The sequence below is a fragment of the Pteropus medius genome, unplaced genomic scaffold (genome assembly GCF_902729225.1).
Source record: "Pteropus medius unplaced genomic scaffold, Ma_sr-lr_union100, whole genome shotgun sequence".
NCBI classification, from domain to species: domain Eukaryota; kingdom Metazoa; phylum Chordata; class Mammalia; order Chiroptera; family Pteropodidae; genus Pteropus; species Pteropus medius.
The window spans coordinates 201,204-222,301 of NW_024344253.1; the positions used below are offsets into that span (position 1 = coordinate 201,204).

The 21,098-nt window shown below is 40.4% G+C and overlaps 1 protein-coding gene, 1 long non-coding RNA gene and 1 pseudogene across 6 annotated transcripts in view; 2 read left to right on the forward strand and 1 right to left on the reverse strand.

Moving 5' to 3' along the window:
* The first annotated feature begins 121 nt into the window (after positions 1–121).
* On the forward strand, positions 122–240 carry LOC120607974 (uncharacterized; annotated as a pseudogene).
* On the reverse strand, positions 182–4,357 carry LOC120607810 (uncharacterized). Its single transcript, XR_005654237.1, has 3 exons — positions 4,223–4,357; positions 4,016–4,124; positions 182–231 (listed from the first exon to the last, which is right to left on the reverse strand). It is a non-coding gene; the product is annotated as an uncharacterized LOC120607810 (long non-coding RNA).
* Positions 4,358–4,384: 27 nt separating this feature from the next.
* Positions 4,385–21,098, forward strand: part of SLC44A3 (solute carrier family 44 member 3) — a 77,840-nt gene continuing 61,126 nt past the window's right edge. For 2 of the 5 annotated variants that reach the window (XM_039869517.1, XM_039869518.1), the window contains exons 1-5: positions 4,505–4,632; positions 5,038–5,145; positions 8,570–8,712; positions 10,644–10,780; positions 11,704–11,797. In XM_039869517.1, coding sequence (XP_039725451.1) covers positions 4,606–4,632; positions 5,038–5,145; positions 8,570–8,712; positions 10,644–10,780; positions 11,704–11,797 — 509 coding nt within the window. In that variant the 5' untranslated portion in view covers positions 4,505–4,605. Of the gene's footprint in view, positions 4,633–4,749; positions 4,834–5,037; positions 5,146–8,569; positions 8,713–10,643; positions 10,781–11,703; positions 11,798–21,098 lie in introns of all 5 variants that reach the window. The other 3 variants (XM_039869515.1, XM_039869516.1, XM_039869519.1) reach the window with 2 other exon arrangements.

Sequence of the window (21,098 nt, forward strand, 5' to 3'; positions counted from 1 at the left end):
GGACTTCAAGCACTGCTTCCTGAGGGCTGTAGTCAAGAAAGAGACCTATGTGTAGAGAACATGGTTGGTAGATTTTTTATTTTACTAAGTGCTTCAATGATGAAATACATATTTCAAAAACATTACCAGCCATGCCACCCCGAACGTGCCTGATCTTGTCTGATCTCGGAAGCTAAGCAGGGTCGAGCCTAGTTAGTACTTGGATGGGAGACCACGTAGGAAGACCAGGTGCTGTAGGCATTAAAAACAAAACAAAACAAAACGAAAACCATTAAAAGCGTTCAGACATTTCTTTGAGACAATGTGATAACTCTTCTTTAAAACTTGGCCCCCAGCATGATTCAGCTCTGTTTAACATGACCCTTACAAACCCTTAGAAAAACTCTGGGATGTGGCCAGACACATATTTTGTGATTCATGTCAAGGATTCAGAATTTAATCTGAGAAGGGTGGGAGCCATCGGAGAGACTTTGAGTAGAGAGGTAATGACCTAATTTATGTTTAAATGGATTGTTCCAGCTGTGTGGAGGGAGAGATTACAGAAAGGCAAATGTGGAAGCAGAGAGATGGTGATGATGGTTTGGGCTAAGAATGACTGGAAGAAAATATTTGCCAGTCACATAACTCAATGGTCTACAACTTTTTTGGCACCAGGGACCGATTGCTCCTATAAGAATCTAATGCCTAATGATCTGAGGTGAATCTAAGGTGGTGATGCTAGTGCTGGGGAGCAGCCGCAAACACAGATGAAACTTTCTTTGCTCACCCGCTGCTTACCTCCTGCTGTGCAGCCCAGTCCTAACAGGCCACAGACTGGTACAGGTCCACAGCCCTGGAGGTTGGGGCCCCTTGACATAACTGGTAAAGGACTTGTATCTAAACTACATAAGGAATTCTCAAAACTCAATTATATAGGTACAAAACTTGGCAAAGTAAAGTAGGAAGTGTCTTGAGATCATTCACAGGGCTTTGCTCTGCACAAATGTAGACACCCAGGAGATGAGAAATCTGATTGCTATACAAATAACGTTACAATTATGCTGAATGGAAATGGATAAAGGAAAGCCAAGAAATTTGACCCAGCAGTCAGCCCCTAGCAGTGCAAGCATCTATGTACAACAAAATTGATTGCTCTGTGCTTCCATATTAAGTCATAAAGTCTCTGGTTAAATAGTTTGGTTAAGTCTATGAAGGACCAGCCTCAATTTTCAAACCAACCATGAAAAAAAACATAAGTGAAAAAAGTTCCAAACTTTATACCATATACCACCACTTTTTATAGCATCCCCTAAAAAGCAAACTAAATTATATTATTTAAAGAATAAGATAATGTGAAATAAGAGTGTTTAAGCACGGGGTTGATGAACAAAATTCAGAACTATGATTATCTGTGAGATTAAAAGTTTGGCAGGATTGTATTCAGGAGGAACGTTATGGTAATGTTCCAGTTCTTAAAATGGGAAGTGGGTTCAGGGTGATTATATTATTACGTCTTATAACTTAGAGCTGTTGTATATGTAACATATATATACTATATACAGCTTTAGTAGGTGATATGTGATATACACAAAAGAATATAACTAATGTCTTGTATATGTAAATAAGGTAATTTAACATATATAACCTTTTGTAATAAAAAATTATTTTTGACCAAACTGAAAGTTCCTTGGGGCTTGAGGAGCTATGTTCCAAGGATCACATTTAGGAAGGGAGCCTGGTGGCTGTATTGTCCACATGTTTCATGAACACGAAATTAAGAAAAAAAATCAATGAACCTCCCAACATAATGTACACTTCCCCCAACATCAGCAATTAACAACTGCTGGTCAATTTTGTTTCCCTTACACCTCCACCCACTTCCCTTTGCCCTGGATATTTTAAAAGCAAATCTTAGCTTATCATTTTGTCATAGTTTCAGTATATAAATCTAAAAGTTATGGACTCTGCTTTAAATTTAAATTTAACCCAAATAACATCATCGGATTCCCAAATTCCTTAATAGAAATTACTTAAAATCATCAACTATCCAATTAAGATTCACATTTCCTGGATTGTCTTCTGAACCGCCTTCTTTCTATTTTTCTAGTTGGTTTATCCTGGATCTAAACAATGCCCATATAGTGTAATTAGTTGAAATAGCTCCCAAGTCTTTTTTAATTTATAGATTTCCTCTCCCTCTCATTTTTTCTTATAATCTTTTTGCTGTTGTTATTGTTGATGACGATATTAAAACATTAAGTCATGTGTCTGAAGACTTTCCCATTTTTGATGTTACTGGTGGCATCCCTGTGGTGTCATTTGACTTGTCCCTCTATACCTTGTATTTCTTATACTTTGGTAGATTTAGGTGGACTTTCCTGTAATGACTACGTCACAAGTGGCAATGTGTTCTTCACTGGGATGTCGTTAATGTCTAATTGTCCCTTTTTGTGATGTTTGGAAAACTGTGATACCCTAAATTCTATCATTCCTTCCACTCTTACAAGCCAGAAAACTCCTTCATCAGTTATAGAATTACCCTGATTTATATAAGAGAGGCAGGATATGTGTTTGATTCTTTCCCTTTGTTTACCAGCTTTCGAAATGAGTTTGCACCCAGAATCTTCTAAAGGCAATCGATGACGATTTATTTTTACTTAGTATTATTGAGAATGTATGAATATTCACCTATATGATGTGTTTCAAAATAGGATATTTATAGATTTTTTTAGGGTCTGGTATAAGATGGGTCTTTCAATGCAGTGAGACCGATTAGGAAAGGTTTTCATATAATAGTTGATTGATGGATGCAGTAAGGGAGGGTTTGAAGAGAGACTCGAATGGTATAGTCATGTGATAACCTAGAATAGTGATCTGTGGTTCTGATGAGGAACTGTTGCCCTGATGAAAGCTTTTTGGGTAGCTGGTCTACTGCTCCAGTAAATGGAGTTTTAGGAAATTCCTAAAACAAACAATAAAGGTATTTGAAACATATATATACACATATGTGGCTTGAGACTTGCCCTTTCTCTTCGAGGTGTATTTCTTCCTTTCAACCTTAAAATTTATGTTATGTGTCAATATTTCCCTCTCTCCATTTTTATGTCATTCCTTTTCTCTTTTAGTTCTATCTTTAATATTAACTAAAAAATTTTAAAATAAGCTGCCTTATTTTTTAACCTTTTCCTGCTGCCTCTGGAGTGTTGAAACTGCTCTTCCAACTACAAATTCCTCTTTAGCGTCACCTTTTCTACTATTTATCCTACATTATTAATAAATAGCATCAGTGAATATTCACTCCAACTATTCCATTTTTCATGCTTAATATTTTTGTTCATTTTAGTTTCATTTTTTCCTGACTCATATTGCTATTGTCATCCCTCATCTTCTTAAATATATTTAAAAGCTTATTTAAAAACATTGGTCCATCAGCTCTAATAACTTAGTTTCAGATGATAGGTGTTCAATTGTGTCTTTTTATAGTAATTGTACTTCTCAGATGTCTAGTTATTTGGCCTGTGAGTTCATGATCCCCTGCCTTTCAGCTACTCTGATAAATATTCTTCCAGCCAGGGGAAGTCGCTGCCCTCAGGGGAGAAGCGGTATGGAAAAGAAACAGTCACCCAGCAGCTCTGGTGGTGCGTGTGTGTTTGGGGGGAAGGTAGTGAATGGGGACAGGGGGTCCGTCTGCAGCTGTTTTAATTCCACTAGAATTTCAACTGTGAAGAGCGGGGCAGTGATTGTCCCAAGGCAACATAGGAGAGAAGCAAGAGCAGAACCTCAGAACATCAAATTCTTTCATCCCACCTCCCTTCTCAGCATCTCCTCCCGCCCCGCCCCACCTGCAACACTCGCAGATAAAGGTCATCTTCAGCAGCCCCGACCCCGGGTTTCTATTCTTGTACTTCCTAGCACCCCCCGCGTTCTTCCAGAGACTTGGGCTTCTCCAGGACAGATTGTGGGAGCCATCAGAGGCCACTGTCCTGGTGAAAACGGCAGCCGCATGAGAGTCGCACGGGTGTTTGTGGAGCCCGACCTTGAGAGCATCTCCTGGAGTGTCTGGATTCAGCGTTTCGCCCTACAGTTTTCTGTCTGTCTCCGCCGCGAGTGACATCAGTGTTGTCCTGCGCCTCAGTTTCCCTCACCTGCAGATTAGGGATAACGCTAGTTTTTGCCGTGTGGATTATTTAATAATGCTTGTAAAGCAGTAAAATAGAATCTGGCACAGGTGAGCGCTACTCACCTGTTCGCTGTGGATCATACAGCAAAACCATACCTGTCCTCACCACTCAGAACAGATTGGCTGAGACTTCCTACTTCCTGCTCAGAGCTGGCGGGGACCCGCTAAGGAGGCCGCAGTCCGGACCCTCCTGGGGACCGCCTGCGCTGCCGTCGGAGAGGCAGGTGTCCCGGGGACGGGGGTGGAGGGATGGGGGTTGAGGGAGGAGGCCAGAACTCTCCTTCGGAACAGGTAAGGGCGGCTGACCCGCCCGGGCAGGTGTGGGCCGCGAGCAGAGTTGGCGGCGCTTGGAGGAGGCCGCCTGGGGGCGCTGCGCCCCTTCCCGCCGTTTGGTCTTGGCCGCCGCGGGCGCCGCGTCGGCCCTCAGTCCCGGCTCGGAGCGCAGGATGCGGTGCCTCGGCACCACGCACCTGGTGAGTATCCACGCGGGGGAAGGGGCCCGGGGTAGGGACCCGGGGGGAAGGCGGGTCGCGCCCCTGCTGCACGCAAGTGCCCTGCCGAGACACCTCCGCCTCCCGCAATCCGCGCAGATTAAGACCCGCCCGGACCTCGGACCCCAGTGCGGTGCTGAGGCGCCGGCACGACCTTCGGGCCTCCTCCAGGTGCACCGCTAGGTAGGGACTTGGCGACTGGGAAGTTCACATCCGCTCCGCACGAGCTGGTGTTTCCAAGCTCCAGGAGAGCTCTGGGCGGCCACGGTACAAAGCAAACAAAAAAAGTTACTTTAAGCAGTCTTCAAGCCAGTTTGGGTTCCATTTCCAGGTTGGAACCGTATAGTGCTTTATTCTCTTCAACTTTCTCCCCTCTTTTTCTGGAAGGTTTCTGCAGAGAGAACCCCCGGCCCAAGAGAGTGGCGGCCTCAGATTTATAGGAAATGCACAGATCTGCAGTGGTTGTTCCTGTTCTTTCTTTTTTGGACGGGTTTGGTAAGTGTGGGTGCCAGAGTGTATGTCCTCAAATAACTGCCCCAAATGTAAATCGCATGCTTAGGGCCGTTCCTGGAGAAGTCAAGGCTCCTGGGGGCACCAGGTGAAAGTTGGTGCTGCAATGAGAGACACCTGCTATGGTGGCAGAATAAACATCAGTCCTGGGGAATTGTCAGGTGTCTCAACCTCCAGGCTCGCTCAGTCGGAGAGGCTGTCTTGTTGCAGGCTTCCTTCTAAGAGAAAGTCCCATAAGGAAATGAGAATTACCCTTTTCAATGGTATTTGATTAGCCCATGTGTGGTCTCTTATCTCAGCTCGCCTGGTAGAAGTTTGTTTTTACCATCTCAGTCCTCAAAATTAAAATGTTTCTCAAGTGTTTGCTGTTCCTCTCACACAGAAAAATCCAGGGTGAGTCTAGAAATAAATTACCCTTACTTTAGCTGAGCAGAACAAATGCACTCTTGGTGCATTGTGTTTAGAAGCTGACAGGGAAAACAAGCCTTTGATATAAACCCTCAAGTTAGATAGGTAATGATATTTTCCCCATTTTTTCCTCCTAGTTTCCAGGTGTGTATGATTGCTGGTGGACCTCATCAGGCTCTGCCATTTTAGTCTTGGGAGAATCTCTCAGAAACTGAATCTTGATGCTTTGATACTTATTTCAGAGTTGTAGGTAACAGCAGAAAAAGCCTCAGTTTCTTCAAACACCACGTTCATGAAATCATCCATTCCAGATTGGGACATGTATTTGCTACCTGGTAAATGATTAATTTATAAAGCCTGATAATACCTACAAGAGAGTAATTACCTTTGTTGAAAAGACTTAAGTTGGACTAGACTCTAAAATATCATATTTGTTCCTCTTTCTTTAGAAAAAGATTTGTTCACTTGTTGACTTTCCCGACTGGTTTCACATGGACAGACATGGTTACAGGCACAGTAGAAGGTTGGGCCTGAAAGATATAACCATATGTTCTGTGTTGCCTATATACGTGGCCCTTGGAGCTCTCCTCTAGAAGTTCAGAGAAATTGAGCATCTACGACACCTCTTCCTTAATGCCCTGCAGACGGCTGGTGTTTCTGTCTGGTCTGCAGTTGTAAAAATGCACGGAGCAGCTGTCCTGTTTGCGCCTGGCAGCTTTGACCTTGGGCCGTTATATTTAATGGTCTTCCCTAGCCCCTAGTACAGCAAACCTAGTACCGAACTCCTAGCCCAATGGCCGTCTGGGAACATCATAGCCTGAACAGTTATGAACCATCCGAGAGGTGGCGCAGAGCCACCAACTGCTCTAAAATTACATGTCATTTGCAAAATAAACCTGAAAGTTTCAATATGCCTGATCTCCTTACTACATTAAATTTGAATAATGATAATGAGAGTCCTTTCTTAGCTGACTGCCTTTTAATATCTTCGGCAACATTTTTAAACCACAGATATTTAGGAGTGTTTTTTTTCTGCCTCTGCTATGTAGTTTTTCTGGTCTTGTGGCATCCTGACCTTGGTGACTTGCTAGACAGGATTATTACTGGTGATGCTGCCAGGGTGAGGGCTGGACAAAGGAGGTCTGGGGCCAGGGTCCAGAATTGTAAACAAGGATGGTCTTTTGCAGATAGAAAGAATGTCAGCCTTTGTTTATACATTCATAAGACACATAGAACAGAATGTTTCAAAGTCTGGACCATCTCTGCCTCTGCTTACCTCTCCAACCTCACCCTTTCCTACTAGTCTTCAAGACTCCATCTCCCCGCCTCCGCCACCCCCAGCACCATCCAAGGTGACCTTGGTAGCCACACCTACCTTGTACACACACCTACTGAATCACCTGTCACATGTAATTGAAATTGTGTGTTTGAAATTGAAACCAAGTTTTGATGGTTTAAAGAAGTATAGTATGGCAGGGACTCAGGATTACGAAAATCCTCTCGCACTCATCCCCCAAAACTTTCCACTCCTCCCACGAGTTTCCCAAGGGAGATAGTGACATGAATGCTGGTAAGTGGAAAGTATCACTTCATTATTAGATCTCTGGTGAACTGGGCAGAAGCATGGGATCCTTTTCCTCCTCCTAAGTCTGAACTCAATCAGGATCTCACCACATTCCATGTTGGAAGGGCAGGAGAAGAATATGCTGAGGTTGGATCAGCTGTGCCAGCCAAGTGGGTGTGCAGTAAAGGAAGTAAAGGCTGAGGGGTCTGTCCACCGGGAAAGGTGACTCACTCAACCCTGGAATCTACCACGAGACTGAGGAGGTGCTTGGGGTGAGGGGAGCCTTCCTCCAGGAATGTCTGCAAGTTAAATGTCCTGCTTGTCTTCTAGGCTAAGTTCTTTGAGTACAGGAACTTGATTTTGTTTATCTTTGTACCCCAGTAACAGTCTCTGGCACACCTGGGTACTTGAAGACTTATTGATTTCTAGATTAATAATGCAGAAGATCTGAAATGTATTTGGCTTTGGGACAATGTGCCTTAGGAACATGGTATCAATACTATGTTTTATTGAATTGTGTACTATATCCTCTCTCCTGGAATAATTCTATCAGTACTGGGAGGATTAATAGTATTCTATGCATTGTATATTGGGGAACTTACAACATTAAGTTTGTGTTAGGGGAGGATAAATACTCAATCTTGGTAGAAGGCATGTCAGGCATATTAACAACTGAAATTTTGAGCTGAAATTTCAAATATTCCACATTCATTATAAAATTGGATAAAAGCGACTAATAAATTGCAAGGTGTTCTTGTCCCGCAGATTCCTGAGGTTCTTTATTTTGTGTATTTAAGCATATTTCAAAACACCATTTTCACACTTATTATAAATGGTATTTGAGTACATATCAACTTGTCTCAACTCTTGAGGGTCAGAGTCCTCTATAAGGCTAAAAGAAAAAGGAAGAGATGGGGAGGGAGAAGGAGGAGAGGGAAGGAAGGAAACGGTGGAAAGAAGGAAGGGAGGAGGGGAAGAAAGGGAAAAAGGAAAGGAGGAAGGGAGAATGGAAGGATGGATGGACGGACGGATGGATGGATAGATGGACAGATGGACAGACGGATGCATAGACAGAAACTCAGGGAAAGAAGTAGCATACCCTGGTGTTCTTAGATAAAAGAAGATCCTCAAAGGAAAAAAATTGAGCTGTCCTGGTGACCTTAGGCTAAGAAGAAAAAATGACAGACTCTTGGAGAAGAGGGTGAGAAGACAGGAATCTGTGTCAGCGTTTTAGAACATTCTCTTAGCCGACCTGTTAAAGCAAGCGTTAGAGTGGCAGCAGTGTCCTGACTGACAGTGTTGCTGAGGGAGAGAAGTGCAGTGATGCTGGGGAGTTCATTTTATGTCAGTATTCAGGGATGGCAGGGGGCGGGGGGTGGGAGTACCAGTTCTTAAGTCCTTTGGCCAGGCTCTCATGTGCCGTCTGGGTTTTGCCAGATGTTCATCACGGGCTACTCGGTGGCGGCTGGAGCCACGGGAAGACTCCTCTTTGGCTATGACAGCTTTGGCAACGTGTGTGGCAAGAAGAATTCCCCAATAGAAGGGGCTCCTCTTTCAGGGCAGGACATGACCCTAAAAAAGTAAGTGTTCAAGTAAATCCCCAACCTACAGAGGCACTATATTTCAAACTTTGTGTAAATTAAGTCATTCTGAGCCTGGAAACTTTTCCTATTCAAAACTCGGTGGGTCTGGCTCATAAAAGGGAGGCATGTGTGTGGCAGTAAGGACACAGGTTTTAGAATCAGCCAGTCCGAAAATCCAATTCAGCCTCTGCTGCTTTTCAGCTGCGTGACCTTGGGGTAGCACTTAACCTCTCTGAGCTGAGTTTTCAGCCTTTTAAGTATGGTTTATTGGACCCATCTCACAAGGTTGTTTTAAGGATCCATTGAGACCTGTATGAGCTAAGGCTTAGTAAATTTTGTTACTATTATTATCAAAAAGTATCAATTTTTAACCAATTATATGTTACCAAGTGTACATGGGCCACAGTATTGTTTCAGTGCGGAAATACCTGGATCTCCATGGGGAATGTGAGATTGTGTCCCACCCTCCTCCCCTGTCTACACTCTCAACCACAGCACTGTAGAGTCAAATTTCCCCCCCTCCAACTCCAACACAAACTGGAAGGGGAGAGAAAAGATAGGAGTCTCCAGAAGGAAGAGAACTCCCTGGCCATGATTTTCTAAGATGGAGACTGACTGCCTTGCAACAATTTTGGGGATTTGATGATCAAGAGCAGCTCCTAGGACAGAGATCTTTAGGCTCTAAAAAGGTCCCGAGTGTAAGTGTGGAGTCACCAAGTACAAATCTCGGACCAGACCACTTCTACCCCCGAGTGGTGCCTCTGAGCGGGAATCTCTGTACTCCAGGGTGTGGATTACCTGAGGGCATTCCCTCTGCACTTGGGGGTGTCACTTGCAGAGACAGGAAGAAGAAGGGGCTGCCCAAGTGCACCCATGCTCCTGTGTCACATTGTATTCATAATGCAGTGTTGATAAATATTCCACTTTGAAAGTCTATATTTCATTAATCTCAATAGCCAAAAAGTAGAAACAACCTAAATGTCTATCAACATATGCATGGCTAAACAAAATGTGGTGTATACATATAATGAGTTATTATTCAGCCTTAAAAAGGAAGGAAATTCTGACACATGTTATGATATAGATGAACTTTGAGGATATGCTAAGTGAAATAAGCCAGTCGCAAAGAGAAAAATATTTTACGATCCCACTTATGTGAGGTATCTAGAGTAGTCACATTCATAGGGACAGAAAGTAGAAGGGTGGTTGCTAGGAGCTGGAGTCGGGAGGCAGTGGGGAGTTTCAGTTTTGCAAGATGAAGAGTTCTATGAGTGGGTGGTGATGGTTGCATAACAATATGAATGTACTTAGTGCCACTGCACTGTACACTTAAAATGGTAAATTGGTATGTGTATTTTACCACAGTTAAAATTTACTTATAATAAAGTATATATTTATCATACATCCAGGAAATCTGTTCCCCTATCTCCTGTTGTACCACTTCCCTTTCTCTCATCCCCAGTTGGAGAGAAAAAAGGCTTCTAGGACCCCCCTTCCACAAACATGCACGCACGCACGCACGCACACCTCTCCATCCCTCCCCTAGAGGGCCACCTACAGGACTCTTCCTCTGGCATCCCTTTATCCTAGCAACCTGGAGAGGTGTTGGGCATGGGTCTGGGAGCTGCCACTGCTAGCCCCAGTTTAGTGACTTCCTCAGATAACTCCTTAGTGTTATCCCTTAGAAAATGCTGAATCTGGAAAAGAGAAGTTTTGTTGACCTTTGAGTGTGGTTCCTAAGCTGTGTGGCTCTCTAGAGGACCCCCAGGAAGCATAATATACATTAAATTATGCTGAAACGTTTGATTACAAAAGTTTGCTTAGTTACTCCCACATTTGATAGCATGTGCATATTTTTGTAAGAACCACAGTTAATTACAATGAGAAGACATCCTCTAAGACATTCTCCTGTTTCCTCTGTCTCCCAGGCACGTGTTCTTCACGGATTCCTGCAATCTGCAAGTCAAGGACGGGAGGCTTGGTTCCACTGCCCTCTGTGTATCCAGCTGTCCTGAAGAGCAGCTCAATACCCTCGAAGACATCCAGCTCTTTGCAAACAACAGTGGTAGGCACCGAGAGACAGGCTCGTCCCCCTGAGGCTGGGCACCATGCTGGGCTAACCTGTGCAGACCTACGTGAGACACCTTACCCTGACACTGCTTTCTTTGGAAATGCGGAGATTGTCCTTCTTTGTGGGGGCCTCTTGTGTGGAAAAGGTCATAAACATTATCTCTTGAGCTCGTTCAGTTTCATTCAGGTTTATCTGGATTTACCTGAAACTCTAGCTGTTCTCTGCTCACTGCTGGGTAGTGGCCTTCCATAGAGAGTATAGACAGCAGACATTTAGGGCTTGAAGGCAGGGTCATACAGGGGTCAGAGAGCTCTGCACATGGGCACATCCAGTCCTAGACAGAAACCCACAAGGTTCTGGTTGGATTGCCCGTAAGTATGTTCTTTCATCAAAATGTTGGGGCCTGTGGCTACCAGTGGGATAGTGGTAAGTTGTACCAAACATTTGTATAACTGAAGTACCTTGCTCTGAGCCCCCTTTTCAGATTTGTGGTTTAAGTGTTAAACACAAAATGAAAGGAAATTGGAGACAACCCACTGCCAATTTTATCTGCCTATGAAATGGTATACCAGATTTTAAAAAGTTATTTGCAAGGCTGGGTTGAAAATACCAAGCTTGTACAATAAATAACCTTCAGATCACTTTAGTACCAGTTATAGAGTAAAAGTTCCAATCATTTTAGTTGTGAATTTGAGCTTTTAGAGAGAGAATGAGAAAGAGAGGACCTAACTCGACTTCAGACAGTATGCTCATTCTTTTTGTCTCTAGGTCGCCTGTCGGCCTGTGTTCTAGATCTGAGTGATTTTTTCTGTCTACCTACCAGTTTCATAAAATGATTGTGGTTTTCTTACTGGCTCCCCTGGAAACATGGGCACAATATAGGAAGATGGTACAGACTGCGTATCTTCTGCTTCCAGGGTCCTTCCTGTGTGTTTATAGTTTGAGTTCTTCCAACTACACCCAGAATCCAAATGCAGACTCATTGTGCCCCAGGCTACCTGTTCCTCCAAGGTAAACACTTCCATACTTTTTCCTTATTCATTAGCAAAAGTGATTGGGTACTTGGTGCATGTCTTTTCCTCTTCTGGGTATTACGGGGAGCACCAAGAAGACAGCAGGTAGAGCCCCTGCCTGCAGGGAGCTTACAGTCTATAGTAAACCAGGGATAAACTAGGAAAGATTATTTGCAATGTACATGACAGACAATGGGTTAGGAATCAGGCCAAAAAAGGAAAAAACTGAACAAACAATAAAGATAAACATAGTCCTCAAATGACAACACTAGAGCTGGCAAAAGTAATATATGAATTGTTACAGAGTGAGTAGTTTTATAAAGTAGTTTGCGTGCATTTTTTCTGCTCCAATTATTTGTCACAAAGTAGAAATTGTTGCCTTTTCTTTTTTTATTGCAACCAGACATTCATTTTTCAGCTCTAGATTTCTCTATTAGAAACACCTAGATATGCAGGCCAAGTGGCCACCACACCTTTCTTCTCAATGAAAACAGAAAACAGCTGCTTCTCAAAAATAACACTCAGTGAACTCCTTTAAGGGTCTTGTTCATTCCTGTCAACTAGGCACAGAGGAAGCACCTTGTGAATATTTGTAGAATAAAGCGGTAATGATGAAGCAGTAGTTGCAGTGCCGTGGTAAGTAGCTCACGTTTGGGCCATTGAGAAGGTTAAGGGGAAAACTAATCATTGCCATTGTTAGGATACTGAGATGTGCTGAAGGAGGACTCAGGTTTATTTTGTATTACTATTCTTTTGAAAATTGTAAATATGTTTAAATGACTGAGTCTTCTGTGCAGAATCTCTGAGAAATAATGATAATTTAAGTAGAACAAGGCATTTTGCCAACTGCCTAGTACAGTGTTTACCAAACTCTTGGTTGGGACCCACAGGAAGAAATTTATTTCATCACAACCCCCAGTACACACACTCCTTCATCCAAGTTTACATAGACGGAACAGAAATAGAAGTCTCACAAAACAAGATTTCCCCCTACTACATATGACTCACACTAATAGTTTCTGTTCTATTTTACTTTTTAAAAAGTAATTTATTTCATAATATTCTAATGGGTTGCAAATGAAGCTTAAAAATGCTGATCTGGCAGGTGTTAAAAAAATAATTGAGTAGGTTTTAACCGAATAGGAGGAAGAATATAGTCAATCATCCTTGTAGTATTCTTTCCTAAAATATGTTGTGCTATAAGCAGTTGAAAGAAAAGAGAATTATTTGCAGAAGAGAGTACCCATTGCATTTTTCTATAATACCTTATTTTTTAAATTCTGGGTGTCAGATATCATAAACATGTCTCAATGAAATATAACCGAACCCAGGAAAATAAACTGCAGTGTTTTAATAGTTTGAAGAAAAATTGTTTAACACTTGGAGGGAAGGGTGTTTTTTTTTTTCAGTTTTATACCATTTGACCATCATCTCCCCATGTCTCCCTCCCACCAGCCCCTGGCCACCACCATTCTAGTCTCTACTGCTATGAGACTATTTTATTTTTTTCTAATTACATTTATTGAAGCAATCCCTATAAAGCAGGTCAAATTTCCTTGATATCTGGGAAAATCAATAATCTTGAATTTGCCACTTACCAGAGCTAACTCTCTCCCTATGCTACCGAGACAAACTAAATGGTACAACTTAATTGCAGGGAAGAAAGAAGCATTTGTGGAAATATACTAGAAATCTAATGCATACGAAACCCAAATAAGAGATGAAGGCCTACGGGATATATAGTACATTAAAAGCATTAATGAATGCCTTAATATTTTACGTATACCTTATAAAATGTTCTCATATGTACCTACCACAGCCCAGTGTGCAATATACTGTAACATCATCCTCATCCTGCAGGTGACTGTGGTCCCAGCTCTGCCACTAGCCAGCTCATGCCCTTGAAGGAAACTCAGATCACCAGGTCTCGGCTGTTTAGTGTGGGGCTGGGACTCATACCACAGTCATCTCATCAGGCCCTTCTCTCACTGATCAGGACTAGCAACAGTCATTTGATACACAGCAAACAAATCATGGGGAAAACAGCAGCCAAGCACCTTCGAGCAGACTAACCATATTCTAATTCTGACTCACAACTTGATTTTTTTTCTTGATATGTATTCTTTAATATGTAAATATCCTTGTTAGCTTCACAGTGTTCTTCTGTGGTATATATTTTAAGGTATGTAAATAATATTGCACATTTTTTTTAATGCTCTATGTTTTATAGATCTATACATGTGGATGAGTATTAGGAGGATTGTAAGGGATGCAGTTGGTGCCCTGCCCAGTTATGCTTTACCAGACATAGTAGCCTGCCTCCCAGCTGTCGTATATATTGGCTGAAAGCCACTCACAGCTGCCACCTTCTCTGGGGAATTACCCTTGGTCCAACAGAGCCAATTGGCCAAGGAGACTACCCTTCCCCACCACTCCCACCCCTGGAATGTGGCCAGTGACTGACAGATACAAGGGTGCATGTGTCCCAGAGCTCCCTGGGGGTCAGGCTGAAGCAAGTCTCCAGCCGAAATCCCCTTCTCACTTAGCCTTTTATTTCTTTAGCCTTTTCTTCCTCATTCCCTTCCTCCTGAGAACACTGCCCTCTAGAATCACTTGAAGAAGAATCCCCATCTCAGGCTCTGCTTTTAGGCAACCTGATCTACGATGGTGACGGCATATCATCATCTAAACTGGTGCCTCCACCATCCTGTCTCTGCTTCTATGAGATTGACTATGTTAGATTTCATGTATTTTCATTTTGAGAAGGATTTTTTTTTAAAGAACACTCTTTGTAACTGTGCCTACAGAAGGAATTGAAAGAGAATGGAATCTTTAAAGTTGTACCTTAACCAGAGTTGGATCTCCTCTTACTATAAATGGGATGACAACTGTAAGTCCATGGGGAGCATATATCTAGATACTGATGATAATAAGAGTGAGCATTAATTGAGCTTTCGATACTTGCCAGGTACTTTTCTAAGCTCTTGGCATGTATTTATTTGGATCTCACAAAACCTCTGTGTCGTAGCTACTGTTTTTATCCCTATTTTATAGCTGAGAAAAGTGATGCAGAGCCGGGTTAAGGTACAGCCAGCAAGTGGAATTGCCGGCATTTTAAACCAAACAGCATCTACGTTTATTTCTATGACCCAAAACAGCCAAGGCTCCGCTGGTTTTATTTTGCCTGGCAAATGGCCTCCTTGGGTTCTCACCAAGGTATGGGGGGTACTGTGTGTCCTAGGATCACCATCTCTCTACCTCTGAAGCCAGTCCTCGTCCTTTCACCCCTTAAATGCAGACCTTTCTAATACCAACTTTCCAAGTGAAGACAAAAACTACTATTGACTGGCCTTTCTTGGATGGATTTAGGGAGATAGAAATAGCCTTGAGGGCTCCATTTCCTTTTCCTACACAAGCAAGTGTTTGTTTTAAGATGGAAATGATCATATTTATCATGGAAGAGCTGTGCCAAGACTGAAAAGCTTGAAAACATGAGAAGCATGGCTATAGGGCCAAAGTACATTTTCTAAATACCTCTTTTTGACTAAACCAATTGTTTCTTCTTCCTCTTTTGATAACATGCCCTTTTAGAGAAATGGCTGAATATCAGGAAGGTTTGTGTACCTAGGTATGAGTTCTTCAGAGCAGTTAGAAAATGCTGCAGAAGGTAACAGGCGGGCAGATCTTGCCCCATCTAGTGTTCAATGTAATATTGTATCGTGAGTCCCTTGTGTATTTAAAATCTGAAAGGCTTAGGTTTTTCCTTCCAGTAAATTCTAGATGTAGCCTCCCACATAGGTGCCCATGCATGTCATGGCATTGTTTGCTTAGATAAATTCCAACAGGGTCATCTAAATATACAGTCAGCTCTCCAAATTACTTCCTGCAGATTTGAGTGGCTTTGCTGGTGGGGAGAGGAAAAGCAGAAGTGGGGAAGAAATCACAGTCTGCGACCAAAAGACATATCCCCCACACCAGCTAATGAAATACTTAGTGCGCAACTGCCATGCACCAGGGGTGACCTATACTTTATGTGCCTCTCTTCACCCTTAGAGCTAAGATGGGTCATTCTTTACCAGCACAGGGTTATTAAATGCCTAAAAAGTACCATAGTTAACAAACCATGTTGACAAAATTCAGGTCTTTTGGAGAACTGTGTTTGAGGGAAAAACAAATAAAATGACATTAAATATGTATCAGACATTATATCAGGCTTCATTATTCAGAAATATTAAATGGAAGTTCAGAAAACATTTGCTTTCAAAAAATTAGATTTGTTGGTGTTAAGGCTGTTTAGTAATAGAAAGGAAAAATCAGTTTTAAAAATTGGAAGGCACGAGGTAAAATTACTACTCTGCAGGTGGTAAGAAAATTAACCAAAAACTGCAGATAAGAGAACTTATTTAGATGACAGGGAACAAGATTAATATACTGAAATCTGTAGCATTCATATAGTTTTTAAAAAGACTCTTTTACCACATCAAGAAAAAATACATACGAAACCATACAAGTCCCTAGAAAGAAATTGTGAATATGAATCAGAAAGAAAATGTTATAGATTTCTGAGGTACAAAGAAAACTTGAACAAATGGAAAGACAGTGTTCTTTTTTTTTAATTTATTTTTTATTTTTATTTATTTACTTTTTGATGGTGATATTGGTTAATGAAATCCAATAAGTTTCAGCTGTACACTTTAACAGTAAGGCATATATATATATTTATACTGTGTGTTCACCTCCCATAGTTAGATTTCTTTCTGTCACCACATATTTGACCCCTTTACCCCGTCTACCTCCCCACTCCCTTCTGGTAACCACTAGTCTGTTGTCCATGGCCATGAGTCTCTGTTTGTTCATTTCTTGCTTTTTGGTTTATATCCCACATATAAGTGATATCATGTGGTTTTTAACTTTTTTGTCTGGCTTATTTCGCTTAGCATGATTATCTTGAGGTTCATCCACGTTATTGTAAATGACAGTATTTCATATCTTCTGATGGCTGAGTAATATTCCATTGTGTGTATGTGTGTGTGTGTGTATGTATGTATGTGTGTGTGTGTGTGTGTGTGTGTGTGTGTGTGTGTGTATATATATATATATATCTCACAGCTTCTTTACCCAATCATCTTCTTTACCCAAAGTATCGTAAGATACTTTGTTGCTTCCATGTCCTGGCCACTGTGAATAATGCTGCTATGAACATTGGTGTGCAAATATCTTTTCAGATATTTTCAAGTTTTGAGGTAAATACCCAGTAGAGGAATTGCTGGATCATATGATAGATCAATTCTTAGTTTTTTGAGGAAACTCCATACCGTTTTCCATAGTGGCTGTACCAATTTGCAGTCCCACCAACAGTGTATGAGGGTTCCTTTTTTTTTGCTTCCTCTCCAAAACTTGTTATTACTTGTCCTGTTAATAACGGCTATTCTAATGGGTGTGAGATGGTATCTCATTGTGGTTTTGATTTGTACTTCCCTAATAGCTAGCAATGTCGAGCATCTTTTCATATGTTTGTTGGCCATTTCTATGTCTTCCTGGGAGAAGTGTATGTTCATGTCCTCTGCCCATTTTTTTGATTGTTATTATTGAGTCGTATGAGTACTTTGTATATTTTGGCCCTTATCTGAGGCGTTGCTTGCAAATATATTTTCCCATTTATATAGTTATCTCTTTACCTTGTTGACGATTTCTTTTGCTGTGCAGAAGCTTTTTAGTCTGATGTAGTCCCATTCATTTATTTTTGCTTTTACTACCCTTCCTTTGAGGTCAAATTCATAAAATCCTCTTTAAGTCCAAAATCCATGAGTTTAGTTCTTATGTTTTCTTCTGTGCAATTTATTGTCTCAGGTCTCATCATATTCAGGTCCTTAATCCATTTTGAATTAATTTTGGTGTGTGGTGATAGACAACAGTCTAGTTTCATTCTTTTGCAGGTGGCTTTACAGTTTTCCCAGCACCATCTATTGAAGAGGCTTTCCTTTCTCCACTGTATGTTTTTCGCTTTTTTGGTCAAAAATTATTTGCCCATATAAACATGAGTTTACTTCTGGACTCTTGATTCTGTTCCATTGGTCTGTATGTCTGTTTCTCTGCCAATATCATGCTGTTTTGATTATTGTCACTTTGTAGTATAATTTGAAATCAGGCAGAGTGATGCCTCCAGCCTCGTTGTTTTTTCTCAGGATGGCTTTGGCAGTTCAGGGTCTTCCATGCTTCTATACAAATCTAATGACTTTTTGTTCTATTTCTTTAAAAAATGCCGATGGGATTTTGATGGAGATTTGCATTAAATCTGTATAATGCTTTAGGTAATATGGTCATTTTAACTATGTTGATTCTTCTAATCCAAGAGCACGGAATATCTTTCCATTTCTTTGTATCTTATTTAATTTCTTTTAATAGGGTCTTATAGTTTTCATTATATAGGTCCTTCACATGTTTCGTTAAATTTATTCCTAGTTATTTTATTCTTTTTGTTGCAATTGCAAAAGGAATTATTTTTTTCCACTTCTTTTTGTGACAGTTCATCATTAGAGTATAGGAATGCTATGGATTTTTGAACATTGATTTTGTATCCAGAAACTTTACTGTATTTGCTCATTGTTTCTAGTAGTGTTCTTATAGAGTCTTTAGGGTTTTCTATATAGAGAAGCATGTCATCCACAAATAGTGACAGTTTCTTCGTTTCCTATTTCGATGCCTTTTATATCTTTCTCTTGCCTGATTGCACTCGCTAGGATCTCCAATGTTATATTGAATAACAGTGGCGATAGTGGACAGCCTTGCTTTGTTCCTGATCTTGGAGGGGTTTTAGTTTTTCACCATTAAGTATGATGTTGGCTAAGGGTTTGTCACATATGGCCTATATTATGTTAAGGTACTTTCCTTCTATGTTGATTTTGTTAAGTGTTTTGATCAGAAATGGATGCTATCCTGTCGAAGGCTTTTTCTGCATCTATTGATGATCATATGATTCTTATTTTTCAATTTGTTTATGTGGTGTATCACATTAATTTTTTGCATATGTTGAATCATTCCTGTGATCCTGAGATGAAATTCACTTGATCATGGTGTATAATCTTTTTAATATGTTGCTGTATTCAGTTTGCTAGATCTTATTTAGGATTTTTGTATCTGAGTTCATAAGAGATATTGGTCCATAGTTTTCTTTTTTGTGTGTTACCTTTACTAGGTTTTGGTATCAGGGTAATATTGACTTCATAAAATGAGTTGGGAAGTATAGCTTCCTCTTTGAATTTTTTGAAGAGTTTGAGGAGACTAGATATTAAATCTTTGAATGTTTGGTAGAATTCACTGGTAAAGCCATCTGGTCTTAGACTTTTACTTTTTGGTAGGTTTTTGATGATTGTTTCAATTTCCATACTGCTGATCGTTCTGTTTAGATTTTACAGATCTTCTTGATTCAGTCTAAAAAGGTTGTATCTTTCTATGTACTTGTCGATTTCTTCTAGGTTATTGTGTTATATACTTTTTCAAAGTATTCTTGTATGATCCTTTGCATTTCTGCAGTGTCTGTCATTATTTCTCTTTCATCTCTAATTTTGTTTATTTGTGTCTTTTCAATTTTATTGAACTTCTCAAAGAACTAGCTCTTTGTTACATTTATTTTTTTCTTTTTCTTTTTCTTTTTTTTGTTTTCAATTTCATTTAATTCTGCTCTAATACTGATTATTTCTTTCCTTCTGCTGATTTTAGGCCTCATTTGTTCTTCCTTTTCTAGTTTTTTAAGATGAAACATCAGGTTGTTTATTTGGGCTTGTTCTTGTTTTTGGAGTTAGGCCTGTACTGATACGAACTTTCCTCTTATGACCACTTTTGCCGTGTCCCAAAAGTTTTGATATGTTGTGCTCTCATTATCATTCATTTCTACGTATCTCTTGATCTCTCTTTTTATTTCTTCTGTGACCCAGTCATTCTTCAGTAGCATGTTGTTTAATCTCCATGTATTTGTCTTTCTTTGAACAGTTGCTTTCCAGCTTTAAGGCATTATGATCAGAGAATATGGTTGCTATGATTTCAACCCTCTTATAATTGTTGAGGCTATCTCTGTGTCCCAGTATATGGTCAATCCTTGATAATGTTCCATGTGCACTAGAGAAGAATGTATAAGCAGCTGCTTTGGGATGAAAGGCTCTATAAATGTCAATTATGTTCAGTTTGTCTAATGTGTCATTTAAGAATATTATTTCCTTATTGATTTTTCTGTTTGGATGATCCGTCCATATCAGTGGTGTATTTAGGTCCCCTATTACAATAGCATTTTGGTCTGTTTCTCCCTTTAGTTCTGTTAGTAATTGCTTTACATATTTCGGAGTATAGGTATTAATAAGTGTTATGTCTTCTTGGTGCATGATTCCCTTTATCATTATGAAGTATCCCTCAGTATCTTTCTTTACCTTTTTGATTTTGAAGTCTATTTCATCTGATATTAGTACTGCTACTCCCGCTTTTCTGTGAATGCCATTTGCTTGAAATATTTTCCACCCTTTCACTTTGAGTCTATATTTGTCTTTGGAACTTGGATGTGTCTCTGGAGGCAGCATATTGTTGGTTTTTGTTTTTCGATCCAATCTACAGCTCTGTGCTGTTTTATTGGTGAGTTCAGTCCATTTATATTTAGGGTGATTATTTAAATATGATGTTTTCCTATAACCGTTTTATCTTTTGCCTTCTTTTGCTCAATGTTTCCATTGCTTCCTTGTCTTTGTGTGTCTGGGTTTTTTTGTTTGTTTGTTTGTTTTTTTGGTTTGTTTTTGTGGATTTTCCCTCTGGACCTTCTTGTTTTATGTTATATACTTCAGAACAAGTATCTTAGATGTGTGGTTACCATTACAAATATGTAGAGGATAGTTGTATTTATATAGTAGTCCAGTTTCTTCTGCGTGTGCCTTATCTCCATTCCTCTTAGTGAGTTTGGATCTTTGAATCCCCCCCTTATCAGTCATTGTCTCGATTTGTACCTGTGTACGCTGAACGTTTATTACTATCTTGCTATATAGCAAATCTCTTCTTATTGTTTAAGCTTATAATGCTCTATTTTTAGTAAGAGTTGCACTCCTCTGCTTCTATCTGCCTGCTAGTTGACTACCTTATTCATAGTTATGTATTTTTTTTTTTTTGGTTATTTTGTTTTAGGTGAGCTGACCCCTTTCAGTATTTCCTGTAATGCAGGCCTCATAGTGAAGAATTCCTTCAGTTTTTGTATGTCTGGAAAGGTCTTTATTTCTCCTTCATTTCTAAAGGATAGCTTAGCTGAATACATTATTCTTGGCTGG